The 19656-nt window shown below is 45.0% G+C and overlaps 2 protein-coding genes across 3 annotated transcripts in view; both read left to right on the top strand.

Moving 5' to 3' along the window:
- LOC125879075 (WW domain-binding protein 11) overlaps positions 1-5049 on the top strand; it is a 47690-nt gene extending 42641 nt beyond the window's left edge. For both annotated transcript variants that reach the window (XM_049560688.1, XM_049560687.1), the window contains 8 exons: positions 978-1174; positions 1299-1432; positions 1997-2163; positions 2310-2546; positions 2705-2830; positions 2924-3205; positions 3347-3532; positions 3812-5049. In XM_049560688.1, coding sequence (XP_049416645.1) covers positions 978-1174; positions 1299-1432; positions 1997-2163; positions 2310-2546; positions 2705-2830; positions 2924-3205; positions 3347-3532; positions 3812-4500 — 2018 coding nt within the window. In that variant the 3' untranslated portion in view covers positions 4501-5049. The remainder of the gene's footprint in view (positions 1-977; positions 1175-1298; positions 1433-1996; positions 2164-2309; positions 2547-2704; positions 2831-2923; positions 3206-3346; positions 3533-3811) is intronic.
- A 2090-nt stretch (positions 5050-7139) lies between these two features.
- Positions 7140-18352, top strand: ddx47 (DEAD (Asp-Glu-Ala-Asp) box polypeptide 47). The gene is made up of 12 exons (XM_049560778.1): positions 7140-7298; positions 7510-7603; positions 11620-11808; positions 11893-11964; positions 12147-12265; positions 13938-14009; positions 14199-14315; positions 14470-14616; positions 16953-17090; positions 17176-17246; positions 17415-17544; positions 17985-18352. Exons 1-12 carry the CDS (start codon positions 7167-7169, stop codon positions 18171-18173), a joined length of 1470 nt encoding a protein of 489 aa, XP_049416735.1. The 5' UTR covers positions 7140-7166; the 3' UTR covers positions 18174-18352.
- The last annotated feature ends 1304 nt before the right edge of the window (positions 18353-19656 follow it).

Below are 19656 nucleotides of genomic sequence, written 5' to 3'. Positions count from 1 at the left end.
CATTGGCGGGTCCGCATTACATCAGGTGTGTGAAATGTTTATATCGTCACGCTGCATTTTTAGAAACACACCCAGACGCCGTCTCACCATCCCACGACAGACCAGCCTACGTCTACCAAGTAGAACAGCAATGCGCTATCGATCCACCTCACACATTAACACTATCACAGGGCTAGTGGATATTAATATGTTTAACAACAGAGTCGAGCCTCTTAAAAGCTTGGTGTTGGACGTTAACCGCTGTTGCTAATTAGCTCGTGCTAACACTCTGGAGACGGTCCTTTGTGTAATCCTGTTGTCTTCCTTTGGAACTGCGAAAGACGTCCACACCACGACATGTTTTGTCCACCAGACAGCATTTTTACTGTTGTTGTTCTTGTCTGTGTTTATTGGCTGTTTGCAAACCAGGTTTAAAGGTACATGTACCAACACCCACTGTGTCAGGGTGTATAGATGCTGCTTTTCTTAGGTCAACTTTTTATTCATTGGATTAAATGTGCTATAACAGGATATGAGATTTTGGTCATATTGCCCAGCCCTAAATACATGTTTCTAAAGTTTTGAAGAAGTTTCAATGCTCATTTTCCACAGTACAGATACACCACTACCATCTGTGTCCTCTTTTTCTCTAACTGAGAAAAGAAAAGTTGCTGTCGTGTTATTGCCTCATTATATCTATCTTTTAATACATTTTTTTTAAATTTTATGCCCTTAATGTCAACTTTTCCCCGTGGTCATGAATTTCAATATTTTTCAAGGCATTGTACTTAAGTTAGAAATTCCAGTAATGTGACAACAACATTAGTTTAATTATCGTGCACATCCTCAGTACAAATGTTTATGGCCCTCAGTTATCTTACTTTAAAATTAAAATGGTACTCTTATTTTAAAAACAGATTTATATTTTTCATTTTCTAAATTTATCAAATAATTTGCTGCCTTTGCAAAAAAAAGCCTTTTTGTAACACCTTCAACAGAGTTCAACCCAGTGCAGCAGCCCTTGCTGAATGAGAAAGTGTTGAGGGACAAGAGGAAGAAGCTCCGCGAGACATTTGAGCGCATCGTCCGTCTGTACGAGAGAGAGAATCCCGACACCTACAAGGAGCTGCGCAAACTGGAGTTGGACTACGAGACCAAACGAGGGCAGCTGGCTCTTTATTTTGACTCAGTCAAGGTGTGTTTGTTTAGCTGCATATGCTTTTTTTCCACTCACTGCATGACTGCTAATTTTGATCAATCTTGATCCATCGGGTCAAACTCTCCGTGTATTATAACGTGTGCTTTGTCCTGTTTTCCAGAATGCAGAGTCAGTGGAGGTCGACAGTATCCCTTTACCAGATATGCCTCACGCCCCCTCCAATATCCACATCCAGGACATCCCACTACCAGGAGCCCAGCCTCCCTCCATACTGAAGAAGAACACCTCTTTTGGGTAGGTATTAACCTGTGTGCACCAGAGGTTTCTACAGGTAAATTCAGTACAAGGTTCCTATGCAGTGTCAAAAGTATGGATTTGGTTCTAGTAATTTCCAGGTCTGGAGAAGTATGGAAAGGAAATATGGAAAAATATTTGTTTCCAGACTATTGTCTGTTTTCTTGAATATTAAATTCTGAATTTCTAAAAAAAAAAGTCTCACAAGCAGAGTGTTTGTCATGGTGTTAGGAGCAGGTGGCCAGCGCAGCCAAAATGATAACCACTGTGTAAAGCCCTGTATACACTGTGCCATTTTGTGCTGTCCCAGACGAAAGGTGACCAGTGTGACAGAAATGTGACGATATCTTTAGTCATGGCTCTAAAACACTCTAAAACACTGATGTTGATATGGCAATAAAGAAGTTAAGATGTGGTCTGAAAAATCGACTAAGAAGTCTGGAATTTTGAGTCTTGAAAATTATGGAATTTTTGAAATGAAAAAATGTGCAGGAACCCTGTCAGTATGTGACGCTGCCGAGTGTTACTGTGACACTGAGGGAATTTTGTTTTAATGTGTCTTAGTAAAGGACCTCTGTCTTCATCTACTGGACCGGTTTTGGCAACAGCCCCAGGCGTGCCACGTTTACCTCCAGGGAAGAAGCCCCCTGGGCCCCCACCAGGGCCTCCACCTCCACAGGTCCTTGCACTGTACGGCATTCCTGCTCGACGAGCTTACGGCGCAGACACAGGTAACACAGGAACTGTCTCTTTAATGGCTCCATTTCTGAATGCTACTTCTACTTTTTTATAATAATAGGACTTTGCTTTCATAAATGAGTTGCTGCTCATGTTTCTGCAGCTTGCATTCACTCTTTCTTTTTTTAATCCTGAACAGAGCCTTCCATTCCCGGTTTAGAAAAGGATGCTGCGATGGAATTAGGGAGAGATCGGGACAGTGGCAGCGAGAGCGACAGAGATCGTGACGACGTGGACGACGACGAAAGTGACTCTGAGGAGGACAGCGAAGAAGAGAGAGACGAAGGGGGTGATGGCGACCAGAGAATGAGTCTGGACAGACAGGATGATGAGAGGGACAGAGAGGAGGATAGAGACAGAAACGATAGACATGCTGGTGAGTCTTTCAGAAATGCTTCAGCTTAAGCTGGATTCATACTTGTGCGTCAGGGAGGTGTAGTCAGGCTTCGGTGTAGGCTCATCGACACACAAACAGTCTAAAAGCATTTTATGAAGAGAAAAATACAGATAAGAGTTTGTTTGTTTCTACCTAAGGTCGCAGTGTACGTTTCGCTGACATGCCTCCAGAGGCACCCCGTGAAGGAAAGAGGAAAAAGAAGAGGCTGGTGAAGAAGACAAAGGCCATCACCCCTCTGCAGGCCATGATGTTGAGGATGGCAGGTACTGTAGTATACCAGTGTCATTTCTCCATTCCCACTAATCTAGCACATCTTATTTCTGTTTCTGATGACATGATATGTTTTTAATCTTCAGGTCAGTCAGTGCCTGAAGAGGAGGAAGAAGAAGAGGTAGAGGAGGAATACACAGATGAATCAGACAGCTCCGATATCGAGGACAGGGGACCACCAGGGGAGAGTCAGCCCCACCTGATGGCTAATCAGCGCCTGCCTCCTCCTGCTGGGCCAGTGGGACAGCAAGGGCCTCCGCACTTGCAGGGTCCACCAATGACTGGACCTCCGCCTCTGGGTCCACCCCCTGCTCCTCCAATGAGGCCTCCTGGTCCACCATCTGGCCCGCCTCCTGGCCCACCACCAGGTTAGTTGCAGTGTTTATTAGCTGGAATACTGGGCTCCAACGTTAAACATAAATCCCTGAAGCTGTTGTTTTAAGGATGTGCAGGCTGTTATCCACACGTTCACTGTTCATCACTGAGATGATGCATTCTGTTATCCTCAGGCGCTCCTCCATTCTTGAGGCCTCCTGGTATACCTGGAGGCATGAGGGGTCCAATGCCTCGTCTTCTGCCTCCTGGACCTCCACCAGGTCGGCCCCCAGGCCCTCCACCAGGTCCCCCTCCCGGCCTCCCACCAGGCCCCCCACCACGAGGACCCCCTCCCAGACTACCACCCCCGGCACCACCAGGTAGGCGTCAGGGTTGTGCCATATCATCTGCTGTTGTATATGTTCTCGTGTTTGCATGAATGCATGCTGAGCAAACATGACAGAATTCTTTGTCAAACAGCATTGCCAGGAAATTTATATTTATTTAAATGCCAGTGCTGCACAGCTGCAGTGAAGCTCAAACTGTAAGAATATATTCTGGACATTTAAAATAGTGTGTAAGCATCCTTTATATTTCAAATCAAAGTAGTGTCTCATACATGTCTCATCAACATAAATCTGTCTTGTGTCTTTCTACAGGTATCCCACCTCCTCCCCCACGAGCAGGAGGACCCCCGCGTCCACTTGCCCCTCCACTCTCCCTCTTCCCTCCACCTCTGAACTCCAACGTGCTCAGTGCTCCTCCCAGCATCGTGCAGCGACAAAAAGGTTCCGGATCCAACCAGGATGGTCCGCCGAGCAACCTGCCGCCCCCTGCCATGCCCATGCGACCGGGTGTCATGCAGATGCCTCCTCCCCCAGGAACAGCTGCTGCTTCCACGGGCCCCAACCCTGGCAGCAACCCCCCCGGCCACCACCACGCAGCCACCATCGAAAAGCGAGCCAACATCACCTCGGTGGCAGCGGCTGGAGGCAGCCTGGCAGCAGGCGCCGGCTCTGGCGGGGCCACCATCTCCGCCAAACCTCAGATTATCAATCCAAAGGCAGAGGTCACCCGCTTTGTGCCCACCGCGCTGAGGGTGCGTAGGGACAAGAGCGGAGCAATGCCCGGGGCGGCGCCTGGGCCTCTGGAGAAAGCAGGCGGTGGTGTTGGAGGAAGGAGGGGAGATGAAGGCATGGGAGGGGGACAGGGGCAGAAACAGCAGGCAGCAGCTGCTCCCATGGGCCTGGTCAACCCAGCCCAGATGGGTGCTGTGTCTCAGCCCAACATGAAGACTAAGGACCAGGTGTATGAAGCCTTTATGAGAGAGATGGAGGGACTCCTCTGAGACTCAGGAGGGCAGTCGGAGCGGATGTTCAGCGGGGCGCTCTGAACAAAAGGAGTGTATTTGTTTTCTGTGTTTCCTGTGCAGTTATAGCCGTAGCTGTCCTCGAGGCAGTCAGCTAGATCAGTTTCTCTTTAGTAAACCAACGAAAGGCTGCGACACTCAGCACTGGTCTCACCAGGCTCATCATCATTTCATCTGGATTATTATTTGTTTTATTGAAGAGTGGGAATTTGATGTACTCAAGAAATTGCTATTTGAAGGCAACTCTCTAAAAGAACACTATTCTCTGCAATGAAAAAACAAATGCCAGAAACTACAGAGTGCTTTTTGTCCTCCAGTATGTTTTTTTATTTTTCCTACAACTGTGTTTTTCTTCCAGCCAACTATTTGTGATTTTCCAGGACCAGAAAAGGCATTTTGTATGATTGTTATTTTATTGGTGGTCTCCTAAACATGTTGGACATCAGAATTAAGGATTGTGGAATGTTCTGACAAAGTTACACATCTGAAACTGTTTGATCAGCAGCTAAATAAATACTTTTTACCTCATGTCTCAGTGTGGTGTGCTGGTGGTCTCAAACTGTATTCAATAATGTACCTACCGCCTTTGAAATATGTTTTCAGCCAAGTACCCTCTAACCAACGCAAAACATTTATATGCAGATAAAAAGCCTGCAAGAAGAGGAACAACACCAGCGTCTGATTTACTAAGTGCAAAACACTTGAATGTTTCAGATGTTCAGAATCCGTCACGAAATTTAAGGCAAACCAATTTTTGTCATCAAGTAAACATGATCGCATTTATGTAGCGTTACAGATGTAATAGATTACAGTCACTGAGGGAAAAGATGTAGTTAAATTACATCCATCCATTTTCATCCGCTTATCCAGGGCTTTGTCACGGGGGCAGCAGGCCAAGCAAAGCACCCCAGACGTCCCTCTCCCCAGCAACACTTTCCAGCTCCTCCTGGAGGACCCCAAGGTGTTCCCAGGCCAGATGAGATATGTAATCCCTCCAGTGTGTTCTGGGTCTGCCCCGGGGCCTCCTACCAGTGGGACGTGCCCAGAACACCTCTAACAGGAGGCGCCCAGGAGGATCCTGATCAGATGTTGAACTACCTCAACGCGAAGGAGCAGCGGCTCCACTCCGAGCTCCCTCCAGATGTCCGAGCTCCTCCCCCTATCTCTAAGGCTGAGCCCAGACACCCCACGGGGGAAACTCATTTTGGCCGCTTGCATCTGCGCTCTCATTCTTTCGGTCACTACCCAGAGCTCATGAGCATAGGTGAGGGTTGGGACGTAGATGGACCAGTAGAAAGCTTTGCCTTCTGGCTCAGCTCCCTCTTCACCACGACAGTCTGGTGCAGCACCTACATCACTGCAGAAGCCGCACCAAACCACCATCCATCTCACGCTCCATTCTACCTTCACTCCTGAACAAGACCCCGAGATACTTGAACTCCATCGCCTGAGGCAGAAACTCTCCCAATCCGGAGGGGCACTAATAATAATAATAATAATAATGATTTTTATTTATTTTTATTAGTAAATTTATGTATGTACTTTTTTTATTGGTTGTTATGTTGTTTTAATGACTATTATGTCTTTTTATATAATGCCATGGCCGGTTCTGATGGTTCATTTGAAAGCCGATATCAGCCGATACCGATGACGTGCCGATATTATCGTGCATCCCTACATTTTTCAGCTTTATTGCACAGTTTAGAACATTTGTTAGAATAACATTACTTTAAGTAATTTAAGTAGTTACATCACATAACATTTAAAACAGGGTAACTAGTTATCTGTAACCTATTACATTTAGAAAGTAACCTTCCCAACATCCAATTACATGAATGCGTTTGTTGAGATGGTTAATGATTTAATTTAAACTAGGAGTTATACAGTATCTAGAAAATGTGGTTTTGGAACTTACCTTTATATTTTTTATTGATATTATAACTTAAATTTAAACTTTATTTCGGGATTATGTATGACTGAATTTTGGAGTACCCTGCAGTACTCCAAAGTACTCGGTGGGTATGTGTACCCCTTTTGAGAATCACTGGTGTAGTATTGGAGACAACATAACAAACACATGAACAAATGAATTATATCTATATAAAAAAAATGTGTCAGGATGTTTTCTGTCTGTGAAAAGATTTTTCTGTAGTCCGCCAGTCAGCTGTTTAAATTTCCTGATGCATTTTTTTTCTCTCCCTAGCCTATATGTATAATATCTGTCTGAGTGGTTTTAATATTTTAGTATTGTATAGTATTTTTATGTAAATAATTGTTCTTACTGGTGTTATTCTGTTTTATATTTGTGTATAATTTTTTGTGCCTATTTCAATTTTATATATTCCAGTTTTTTTGTTTTTGTTTTTTTTTTAAATAAATAAATATATGTGTCTTTTTTTGTACAGCACTTTGGTTGGTAAATAAACTTGATTTGATTTAATCTATTTTTTATTATTTAATTTTAAATTTTAATATCACATTTTTGCGACATTAGTGACTGAATATCTTTTTTGTTGTTAAAGTTTCGGTTTTCTCAGCACATGCCAACAAACAAGGACTACAATTCCCAAGCTTTCGTCGCTGAAGCTCGGACTCGTTTCCGCATCTGCGCAGTCCGGAGCTGACGACACGTTGGGGAGAGAAACATGGCGGACAGCAGTGAGGAAAACGTGAAGCCAAACACAGATGAACCACTCGAGGATTCGGACAGTGGTGATGATAACAGTCAGTCTAACAGCGGCGAAAACGACGAGGCAGTGAAGAGCTTCAAAGATCTGGTAGGTTTATCTCACGGCGAAGAAGAGACGCCATGTTAGCGACATAAACAAGCTGCTATTAGCAGGTTAAGCTAAGCTAGCTCCATCTGTACTTTCATCGTCTCAAATCTGCCCGGTGTCTGACGACGTTTACAGAACGGGTTTAATTTGGCAGCAAGACAGAACCAGCAGCTTTTAAAGATCTACTCTCGGTGTTTTCTCTTCTTCACAGGGTGTCACTGAGGTCCTGTGTGAGGCTTGTGATCAGCTGGGATGGAAGAGTCCAACAAAGATCCAGATAGAAGCCATTCCTGTGGCCCTGCAAGGTGAGCGATCATCACAGTCACACTACTTTCTATACAGCTCATCAAATGTTACAGTGGCAAGGTAAGGCAGCTGCATTTGTGTAGCACATTTCATACGTCAGAGCAAGTCAAAGTGCGTTACAGAGCATAATATACTCACCGGCCACTTTATTAGGTACACCATGCTAGTGCCAGGTTGGACCCACAGATTCAACAAGTGCTGGAAACATTCCTGAGAGATGTTGGTTAATTGATTAAGTCAACAAAATAATCATAAATATTACAAACACCAAAAGGACATAACTATAAAAATATCAATGACAGAGAAGTGCAGATGTAATTTCATTATTGCAAATAAAGTATGTCAGAATCTACAATCTGTGCAGTTATAACTTTATGTTTAAACAGCAAAGTAACAACAGCAGAGCTCTCAGGGCTGATCTCCGTCTCTGCAGAACTCTGAAAGCGGCGTTTGTTTTATTTCCAAGGTAACAGATATAAAAGCAACAGGGTCAAAGTTCAGGGTGTAATGCCATGAGACAGTAGTGCATACTGCATGCAACAATGTGTGCTTTTTAAGGACAGCTGCAGTAACTTCTTAAAGTAAAAAGAAAAGGTATTTGATCCGGAACGCACCTACAGACTCAGTGAATTCATTGATGTCATCAAGGGTGTCAGTGGTGGTGTCCTGGAACCTACTTGTGACTCTAGCCCTTTTTAAAGAGGAGTTGTGCAAATTTGCAGGAAAGCCCAATCAGTCTTTTTTCAGCATCGGCAGTATAAAAACAAAATCGGGGAGTGCAGCAAAATGCCGCCTACCTACTTCTGTTTATACAGAATGTGCCTTTTTCGGGGCAATGGGGGGCGTGAGCAAGTAACAAAACGTGCAGCTCAGCATGTGACGTAAACAGTGACGTGGGAGGGAAGCCGCGGCTGGTCAGTCCTTCGGCGATTCTCTCGTAAGTCGGCCCGTTCTTCACCGTCCCCGTCATCTGACAGTTAATGGCCTCTTCGTTTGCGAGGACAAGGAGGGCGCGCAATTCCTTGTCTCCCCAGTTGCTCATCTTTACAGTGTTTGTCAGGTTTGTGTTTCCCTCTTGCTACTAGCTGCTCGCTAATTCCTGCTATCAGCTGTTTCCTGTTTATCCACCGCCAGTGGCTCGCACGTGTGGCGTCATCAACAGCTCCTCCCACAAGTCATCAACAGCTCCTCCAACAAGTCATCAACAGCCCCTCCAACAAGTCATCAACAGCTCCTCCCACAAGTCATCAACAGCTCCTCCCACAAGTCATCAACAGCCCCTCCCACAAGTCATCAACAGCCCCTCCCACAAGTCATCAACAGCCCCTCCCGTTGTGGAAGGCCACCTCAATCTGTTTAAACTAAAAGGTTCCACCAATATGTCTACCCTACGAGGCAGAAAATTGGGCACCTCGGATCAACTCGCCAATCCGGCTCTGTATGTCTCAACGCTTGCAGCTTGCCGGCAAAACGGCCCAACATTCGCCGAAAATCTGGCGGTATAAAAGGGGCTTCAGTGAATTTATTGATGTCATGAAGGACGTCAATGTTGGTGTCCTGGAACTTGCTCCCTGCTCTGATTGGCGCCGTCTCTTGCGTCACTGGGTCATGTCTTGTAGTGTGTTTATATATCTTGACCTCATTAGGTTGACTGCATAGTTGCTACTCCTGAACATGGACAGCAGCTCTTCTCTGCTCCTTTGAAAAGTGTATAGCAGTGATCCACAGCAGGAACAGGACATCATCTCACGTTCCTACCGACACACCACTTGTTGTTCAGTGTAAAGCACACGCCTCCTGTCCTTCTCTCCCAGAGTCCTCTGCTCTGTCAGCTCACTGGTTGAATGGTGCCATCCAGGAGTTTCAGTGAATCAAAGGATATTACAGTTCCTGATACTGGTTGGAAACTGAGAGGTCGTCAGGTTTATTACTCAACACACGTACAATGGGAGCAGGATGTTAGCTCAGCTGGTGCTCATTCTTCTCCATCTTTTCCTGATGTTTACTGACATACACATGTGGACAAAATTGTTGGTACCCTTCTGTTAAAGAAAGAAAAACCCACAGTGGTCACTGAAATAACTTGAAACTGACAAAAGTAATAATAAATAAAAATGTACTGAAAATTAACTAATGAAAATCAGACATTGCTTTAGGATTGTGGTTCAACAGCATAATTTAAAAAAACAAACTGAAACAAATGAAACAAAAATGATGAACAAAAATGATGGTACCTCTAGAGAAGATTGAAAATAATTTGATCATAGGGACATGTTAAACTAAGGTGTGTCCTTTAATTAGCACCACAGGTGTCTTCAAACTTGTAATCAGTCAGTCTGCCTATTTAAAGGGTGAAAAGTAGTCACTGTGCTGTTTGGTATCATGGTGTGTACCACACTGAACATGGACCACAGAAAGCTAAGGAGAGAGTTGTCGCAGGAGATTAGAAAGAAAACTATAGACAAGCATGTTAAAGGTAAAGGCTATAAGACCATCTCCAAGCAGCTTGATGTTCCTGTGAGTACAGTTGCACATGTTATTCAGAGGTTTAAGGTCCACGGGACTGTAGCCAACCTCCCTGGACGTGGCTGCAAGAGGAAAGTTGATGACAAATTGAAGAGACGGATAATACGAATGGTAACGAAAGAGCCCAGAACAACCTCCAAAGAGATTAGAGGTGAACTCCAAGGTCAAGGTACATCAGTGTCAGATCGCACCATCCGTCGCTGTTTGAGCCAAAGTGGACTGAATGGGAGACGACGAGGAGGACACCACTGTTGAAAGCAAATCATAAAAAAGCAAGACTGGAATTTGCCAAAATGCATACTGACAAACCACAAAGCTTCTGGGAGAATGTCCTTTGGACAGAAGAGACAAAACTGGAGCTTTTTGACATGTCACACCAGCTCTTTGTTCAAAGATACAAAAATGAAGCATACAAAGAAAAGAACATGGTACCAACTGTGAAACATGGAGGAGGCTGAGAGATGTTCTGGGGCTGCTTTGCTGTATCTGGCACAGGGTGTCTTGAATCTGTGCAAGGTGCAATGAAATCTCAAGACTATCAAGGCATTCTGGAGTGAAACGTGCCGCCCAGTGTCAGAGAGCTTGGTCTCAGTTACAGGTCATAGGTCCTTCAACAGGATAATGACCCAAAACACACAGCTAAAAACACCCAAGAATGGCTGAGAACAAAACATTGGACTATTCTGAAGTGGCCTTCTGTGAGCCCTGATCATGAGGAGTGGGCCGAAATACCTGTCGACAGGTGCAGAAGTCTCATTGAGAGTTACAGAAATCGCCTGATGGCGGTGATTGCCTCAAAAGTTTGTGCAACAAAATATTAAGTCAAGGGTACCATCATTTTTGTCCAGGCCAGTTTCATTAGTTTGTTTTTTCAAATTATTCTGTTGAACCACAATTCTAAAACAATGTCTGATTTTCATTAGGTGATTTTCAGTAAATTTTTATTTATTATTACTTTTGTCAGTTTCAAGTTATTTCAGTGACCATTGTGGGTTTTTCTCTTTAACTGAAGGGTACCAACAATTTTGTCCACGTGTGTATATCACTTGAAAACCTCGACCTGGCCACACAGCAGGAGTAGCAGGAGTAGCAGGAGAAGAGTTTGCAGACTGGAGAGTTGATTTTCTCATCGTGATAAGTGACTCACACCAACATGCCACCACCGTCCAACACCAACCACAAAATGCACCACAAACACCATCACTTGCAAAATAGACGCAAGAGCATACATTTAGCACAGATTTAGAGGCGCTGATAGAGAGGCAGCTGGAAATGTCTTCGCACATGTCAGTTAAGTTTTTGTTGTTTTTGTTAGACCCCCGTCAATGAGGCTTTGTGGTGCACTAGAACTTTGTAGTGATTATTATTATTATTATTTGTATAGATTTTTAAAATCTAAATCAGGCATAAATATATATAAATTGTACATAGTGACTTTCTCCACTGCTCACGTAACTTCAGTGACGCCCGTCTTCTTCCTGAACTGCAGGGAAGGATGTCATTGGCCTGGCAGAGACTGGTTCAGGAAAGACGGGCGCCTTCGCTCTGCCCATCCTGCAGTCGCTGCTGGCCTCGCCTCAGAGGCTCCACACCCTTGTCCTCACCCCCACCAGGGAGCTGGCGTTTCAGATCTCTGAGCAGTTCGAGGCCCTGGGCTCCAGCATCGGTGTCAAGTGTGGTGAGTGTTGATTAAAGTTTTACTGGTTTGAAGTGATGCAGATGACTTTCTGTGGTTCTGGACCAATTTTCTTTTCTGTTGCAGCTGTAATAGTTGGAGGGATCGATATGATGTCCCAGTCCTTGGTGTTGGCTAAAAAACCTCACATCGTTATTGGTAAGACCACAAGTTAAACACATGTCATAAACTGCAGCACATCATCTGTCAGTTCTTCTCTGTGTGAGTTTTTGTGCTGAGCAGATGTGATGGTTGTCTTCTGTATATGTCTCTAATACAGCAGTTTAAGCAGCCTTTGGTTTTATGATTGATGTGATGAAGTGAATGAAATGTGTTTACAGCCACACCCGGTCGGTTGATAGACCACATGGAGAACACAAAGGGCTTCTCCCTACGAGCGCTGAAGTACCTGGTCATGGACGAAGCAGACAGAATCCTCAACATGGACTTTGAGACTGAGGTGGGTACAACGAAACTCTGACTTAATGATTCCAGTGCGGCAGTTTGTGTCTACGATGTAACAACAGTCAGTGGGAACCAAAATCATCAGCCCACTGAGGGCTGGATTCAGAATCAAAAATCAACGTAAAAAATCGAAATCACAGGTATGACCTCCCAGCAAGGTCTGGGCATGCTCCTGATGAGTTGGCGGATGATGTCCTGGGGGATCTCCTCCCAGACCTGGATCAAGGCATCAGTGAGCTGCTGGATAGTCTGTGGTGGTACTTGACAATGTCAGATGCACCGATACATAACGTCCCATAGGTGCTCACTTGGATTTAAGTCTGGGGAAACGAGAGGGCCAGTCAATGGCATCAAACCAGGGAACCCAGGGCCCGCTGCACCAGGACACACCCAGGGCCCTCTGCACCAGGAGGAACCCAGGGCCCTCTGCACCAGGAGGAACCCAGGGCCCACTGCACCAGGAGGAACCCAGGGCCCTCTGCACCAGGAGGAACCCAGGGCCCTCTGCACCAGGAGGAACCCAGGACCCTCTGCACCAGGATGAACCCAGGACCCTCTGCACCAGGACACACCCAGGGCCCTCTGCACCAGGAGGAACCCAGGGCCCACTGCACCAGGAGGAACCCAGGGCCCTCTGCACCAGGAGGAACCCAGGGCCCTCTGCACCAGGAGGAACCCAGGGCCCTCTGCACCAGGAGGAACCCAGGGCCCTCTGCACCAGGAGGAACCCAGGGCCCACTGCACCAGGAGGAACCCAGGGCCCTCTGCACCAGGAGGAACCCAGGGCCCACTGCACCAGGAGGAACCCAGGGCCCTCTGCACCAGGAGGAACCCAGGGCCCACTGCACCAGGAGGAACCCAGGGCCCTCTGCACCAGGAGGAACCCAGGGCCCTCTGCACCAGGAGGAACCCAGGGCCCTCTGCACCAGGAGGAACCCAGGGCCCTCTGCACCAGGAGGAACCCAGGGCCCTCTGCACCAGGACACACCCAGGGCCCTCTGCACCAGGAGGAACCCAGGGCCCTCTGCACCAGTGTAACATCTGACAATCGCTCTGAGGATTTCATCCTGGTACCTAACAGCAGTCAGGGTACTGTTAGCTATGACATGGAGGTCTGTGTGACCCTCCAAGGATCTGCCTCCCCAGACCATCACTGACCCACCACCAAACCAGTCGTGCTGGATGATGTCACAGGCAGCTTAACATTCACCACGGTGTCTCCAGACTCTTGCACGCCGTCACATGTGCTCAGTGTGAACCTGCTCTCATCTGTGGAGAGAACGGTGTGCCGATAGTGGACCTGCCACTTCTGGTGTTCTCTGGTGAATACCAGTCGAGCTGTACAGTGCTGGGCTGTGAGCACAGGTCCCACTAGAGGACGTGGGGCCCTCATGCCACCCTCATGGAGTCTGTTTCTGACAGTGTGGTCAGAACTTTTGTGCATGCATTTTTGGTAGAACATCATATGAACCATTCTCTGAGAATATGATGAACTGAGCCACCCCACTGTAATGCCCCATCGATGCGTCCTCCAGACGGGGGTTCAGCTTAGACTAAGCAGGCTACCTGATGGAAACCCTGAATGTTCTCTTCATTTAACTGTAAACATTGCAACAAAAATAATTCAACGTGCGACACTGTAAGGAACATTTTCTCTCTTTTGCCAGGTGGATAAAATCTTGAAGGTGATTCCAAGAGAAAGACGTACCTTCTTGTTCTCTGCCACCATGACCAAAAAGGTAGGTCAACACTGAGAAGTCTTTTAATCAGGCCTCACCGATGCAGCATGTGACATGTTTCTGCTCCTGCTTTGTTCCGTGTTACTGGCATCTCGTGCTGCAGGTTTACCAGTAAAACTAACAAGCATTCCACCACATGCAGAGCTGCACATTTTCCTCCTGCGCTGATATGCTTTGGTTTGGTTCCAGGTCCAGAAACTACAGAGAGCAGCTCTGAAAGATCCTGTGAAGTGTGCCGTCTCCACCAAATACTCTACAGTAGACAAACTGCAGCAATATTACATCTTCATACCATCGAAGTACAAGGTACAGCACATTCTCCCTCCATGTTTTAATGTCTGAAACCACATGCTGCAAGCTGTCACCCTCTCAGTACCACCATCACTTTATAATGGTATTCATATGTAGTATACTGGGGTTTCTAACAGCATTTTGGGCTTGTGTTTGTGTATCTCGGCAGGACTGTTACCTGGTGTCCATCCTGAATGAACTGGCTGGCAACTCTTTTATGATTTTCTGCAGCACATGTAATAATGCCCAGCGGGTGGCGCTGTTGTTAAGGAACCTTGGCATCACGGCTATCCCTCTTCATGGCCAGATGAGTCAGGTAGAGCTGCAGACGAACACACACACAGCTTTTTCCTCACGCTCACATGAATCCAGTTTGTGTTAAAGGTGCAAACATTCGTCCCTATCCATGAGTCTTTATGATCATGTTATACTCTGACCTGTCATGGTTTGACAACAGAGGGACAGTGTTGCTCTGCTTCTCTTTGTATTTGATAAAACATAATAATGTTGCTGATGCTGAGTCTTCTCTCTTCTGCCAAACATTCATAAGGCCTGTCGTTACAGTGCAGTAACCAGCACTGGTGCAGAGTTCACTGCACGGCCTGCAGCATACAGTAAAAGTCATTTAAAAAGTGTTCCCTCTTTTTTAGAGCTGAGACGACAAGTTGTTGAATTAATCAGTCAGCTGACAGAAATTAAAACAAGTTTGATCGCTGATAAATCCTGTCAGGCATTTTTAAGTCAAAATGACAAAATTCTTATAATAGGATTTCTTGCTGTTTGCTGACAGTCTGTAGAGCAGTGGCTCTCAACCTTTGTCATGTCAGAGACCTGTAAATTGATACACATTGCCTCACGAACACCCGTCTGATTGGATCTCCCTTCAAGGACCTCCATCTGAAAAGATTTTGGTCGTTTGATATGATTTCCGCGAGAGCTCTGATCCAAAAAATCAGGCCTGACCCTACATAAACCAGCTCGATTAAAAACCTCAGTTTCTACTGCATAAAAAAAGTATATATTATTTTTAGGGCTGTCAAGCGATTGCAAAAATTAATCTAATTATTTACATGGTAAATGCAAAAAAAAGTCAGTTCAAATGATTCAGCTGTTGGATTCTGGACACCTTTGTCCCCCTGTCCTCTACCACCGAAACTGGTCTGCAGCCCATCGCAATACATGTAGCAAGGGAGTTAGTTGGTCACAGGTAGACTGACTCAGTTTGAACGCCTTGTTGAGTGTGGCTTGACAAAGCTGGCTGCTAACGCTAGCATCAGAGGTTGTGCCAGCTCGGACCTGCAGGTTCACTGCTAAATGCTTTGTGGTGAGGTGATATTTGAGGCTTGACGTACTCAGATGGTATGAAAATGCAGCCTTATGTAAATGCACTGTGAGGAAAAGATATTTTGTAAGACATGATGAAGTGAATTCTAGGTGCCAAAATGTAGCATGTAATTCTTTTTCTTTTTTATGCAATGAAAAGTTTGTGTTTAACATTTATAAACATCTACAGATCATGGTCACTGTCACATCAGTGTCAGCATGTTACCATAAGCAGATAAGCCATGTTCGGAGCAGTTGTTAGTTCTGACTGGTCTCCAAAAACACGCACAAAAAGTGACACTGGAGATGTCATAGTAACATGCATGAGCCAGGAGTTTTTGTTGTTGTTGTTGGCCTGCTAGAGCCTGTTGCCTCTAGATGCAACAATAACTGTGGTTTGTGTTGCAAATGCAACAAGTAGAGTAAAGGTCCTATTGTTAAAGGCCACTCCTCTGCCAGGTTTCCTCTCAGCCGCTGTCTTGCGCTCTCATTGGCTGTAGCTCGCTGACAGGTCCCGAAGTAAGCTTGTGAGATAGCAGGGGAGTGTCTACAAAGCATCAGTGAGCCGTGCATCTTTGAACAGTTCACACATAGCGCTAGGGCACCAAACTGCTGATGTGGGGCAGTTGTCGCAGAGCTCCAAAAACTCATGGCAAGAGGAAAAATCAGGGCTAAAGTCATGTAGTGTGAGTTAGGCGTTCATCCTTTTTCAGCCTGTGTGTCGATTAGTTTTAGGTATGAAATGAACACAACAGTGCATGAAAGCTAAAAACAAATTGCAATGAAAGATGAACAAAAAAGTGAAAGTAAATAATTATAATTTCAAAACATATATGTTTGAATTCTTGTGTTAGATAAAGTAAGAATGGAGATTAGAAACAAACAAAAAACATGTCATTTCACATTTTTTTGTTGTTCATTAGAGCAAAACACTTCAACACTTCAACACAACTTAAATACAACAAAAAAAAAAGATGGAAAGAGGGTTGTGAAGTTAAGATCTTCTGTTCATGGATGAAGTTAACAACATAGTTCAGAAACATGTTGCTCATGTGGGAGAACAGCACCCTCTTCTGGTGTTGTGCTGTACAGCAAGAAAAAGAAAAATCTCAAACACAGAGTGGTGCACACACACACACACACACACACACACACACACACACACACGGATACTGCCAAATTATTCTGTATTGTTTTGTAAGTTTACTGTAATCATGATCGGGACACTCTCACAAACTGTATTTCCATCAGCGCGTCTCTGCAGTGTCTCTTTTGCCGTCTGTTTCATGCCTTACTCACTCTCTGGATTTTCCTCCCTCTGTTGGTCAGAACAAACGTCTCGGAGCGCTCAACAAGTTTAAGTCAAAGTCTCGCTCCGTGCTGCTGGCGACTGACGTGGCGTCCAGAGGACTGGACATTCCTCATGTCGACTGTGTCATCAACTACGATATCCCCACTCACTCCAAGGTACCTTGGTGCTGACGTTCAACACTGATGATTTCATTAGTTTGATTTGATTTGAATGGATCTTTGGATCTGTCTGCCCTCACAGGACTACATCCACAGAGTGGGACGAACAGCCAGAGCAGGACGATCTGGGAAGTCCATCACTTTTGTCACTCAGTAAGAACTGCCTGTTTCTCATCAGTGGCCACACTTCATTTTTAACGTCTTTATAACGTCTATGTGCTGTCTGTCATGTCTCTCACCGCCTTTCTAATGTTTTGTCGATAATGCTCTTAAAAATAAAAGTAAATGACTGCAGTAAACTGATATGTTCTCTTATCTCAGGTATGATGTGGAGCTTTTCCAGCGAATCGAAAGCCTGATTGGGAAGAAACTTCCAGCCTTCCCCACCCAGGAAGATGAAGTGATGATGTTGGTGGAGAGGGTGAGCGAGGCCCAGAGATTTGCCCGACTGGTGAGTCCAAACACTTTATTTTATTACCTCAAACATATAAAATGTAAATACAAAAACATACTGTTTGAAGCAACCTGTGGCGAAAAGGTGTTCTTTTCTGTCTAAATAACTTGAATGTCCTTTCATGTTGTGACATGTCAAGTCAAAAGACTCACTGGCGAAGTGAACATGGTTGTCTGCGTCCTTGTTTTCAAGTCTCTGTTCCTGAGTCTTCAGACTAAAATACAACCCTGGAGTTTTCAAACTAAAATGGGATGAGTAGTGTTTTCAAGGGTCTCCATTTACATTTAAAACTAAAATGTTTTGGTGTGGATGTAGTGGATGTTTTTTTTAGGAAAAAAGCGCTGTGACGCACTGGTTTGAAGAAATATGAATGTACAGTAAAAAAAGTCTGCCCAGTAATCTTTAGTTGAGAAAAAAAACTGTCTTATCTTCCTCAGGAAATGAAAGAGCAAGGTGAGAAAAGGAAAAGGCCCAAAGGAGGAGATGGAGACGAGGATGACACAGAACAAGCAAGCGGAGTGAGGAAGAAAGTTAAAGGAGGAGGAGGAGGAGGAGGAGGAGGAGGAGGAGGAGGTAAAGGAGGGATGAAGAAGAGGGGTGGAGGAGCCTGGAGGGGAGGACGCTGAATCCTCCTCCACTAACAGACTGTACATAACCACAACACACAATGCCTTTCTTGTATTTGATGTAAAACTTGGCAGCATTTTCCCAGCCTTTCATATGGAAGCTATTTAATGACACATGCTTCTCCTGCCTCCATATGACATCTTTCCATTTGTAATAAAATGCCACTGTGAAACCCAAAGCTGTGTCTGTGGTAGGGTGATGTTTGATTGTGTGAGTTTTGAGCTGCTAAAATGCTGCTGTTGTGGCTTTCAGACACCAGAAGGGGGTGTTTCAGTTTACAGCAGGAGAAGGGGAATGATGGCGTGTTAAAGGGAGAGTTCAGATTTTTTGAAGTGCGAGTGTATGTGGTACCTAAAATAGACAGTATATTACATACAGTAAATGTTAATCAGCATGCCCCCAGTTTGGAGAGGCAGGCTGGCGTCCAACAAGGGAGCTAAACAAGGTGCTGCTGTGGAGGGGTCGGCAACAGAACATATTTTAACCACCTAACAAGGCCAAATGTACTGTTTCGTCAGTGGAGTCAGGTGGCTTTGACAAGAGCATAGATTGGGAACTTAAGTCAAAATGGTTTCCCGGGTGCAACAGGCTGTCTTAAGCTGATACTGAATTTTTTTTTAGGTGGCTAAAATATGTTTGGTTGCTGAGCCGCCTCTACAGCTGTACATCGTGAAGCTTCCATGTCGCACTCCTGTCTGCTTCTCCAAACTGGGGGCATGCTGACGTACATTTACTGCATGTAATACTCCTGACTATGGATAAGCACCTCATACAACCCCACTTCAAAAAAACTGAACTATCAATTTAATACCGTATATGCCCTTTGAAAGTGTTGGAGCATTAACAGCTTTAGTTCCCTATCTGCTCTGTCATCAAAGCCACCAAACTCTATTGACAAAAACAGTAATTTTAGCTTAATGAAACCAGGAGCTGCAGGGTCGATCAGTTAGTTAGTTAGTTAGTGTTACTACTAGTTAGAGGTGACTTTGGTGCCTCTGACTTAACTCTTTTAAACCTAAAAGTCACACAATAACACAAACAATATAACTGTTCAAGGCAGTGGTAGACCAGCACTTCCTGTGTTCCATGATTTTAAATCACTGTTTTTATCAATGGAGTCTGGCTTTGAAGAGAACAACGTGATGGCTTCATTTTCCCATTGTAAATCACTGTAAGACATCAAGGTAAAGCAATGAAAATATTCTAAATATAGTGTACACTTAAACTGATAAATAGTTTTTGGGTGGCTAAAATATATATATATATTTTTTGCTGGTCCCCATCCACAGCAGTACATTGCTTAGCTTCCATATCAGACAACAGCCTGCTTCTCCAAACTGTGGGCATGCTGACGTACATTTACTGCATGTAATACTCTTGACTATGGATAAGCACCTCACACAACCCCACTAAAAGGATAACTTCGGTATTTTTCAACCTGGGCCCTATTTCCCCATGTGTGTGTGTGCGTATGATTCATAG

This window comes from Epinephelus fuscoguttatus, linkage group LG19, assembly GCF_011397635.1.
Source record: "Epinephelus fuscoguttatus linkage group LG19, E.fuscoguttatus.final_Chr_v1".
Classification (NCBI taxonomy): domain Eukaryota; kingdom Metazoa; phylum Chordata; class Actinopteri; order Perciformes; family Serranidae; genus Epinephelus; species Epinephelus fuscoguttatus.
This window is presented reverse-complemented; position numbering and strand designations above follow the sequence as displayed.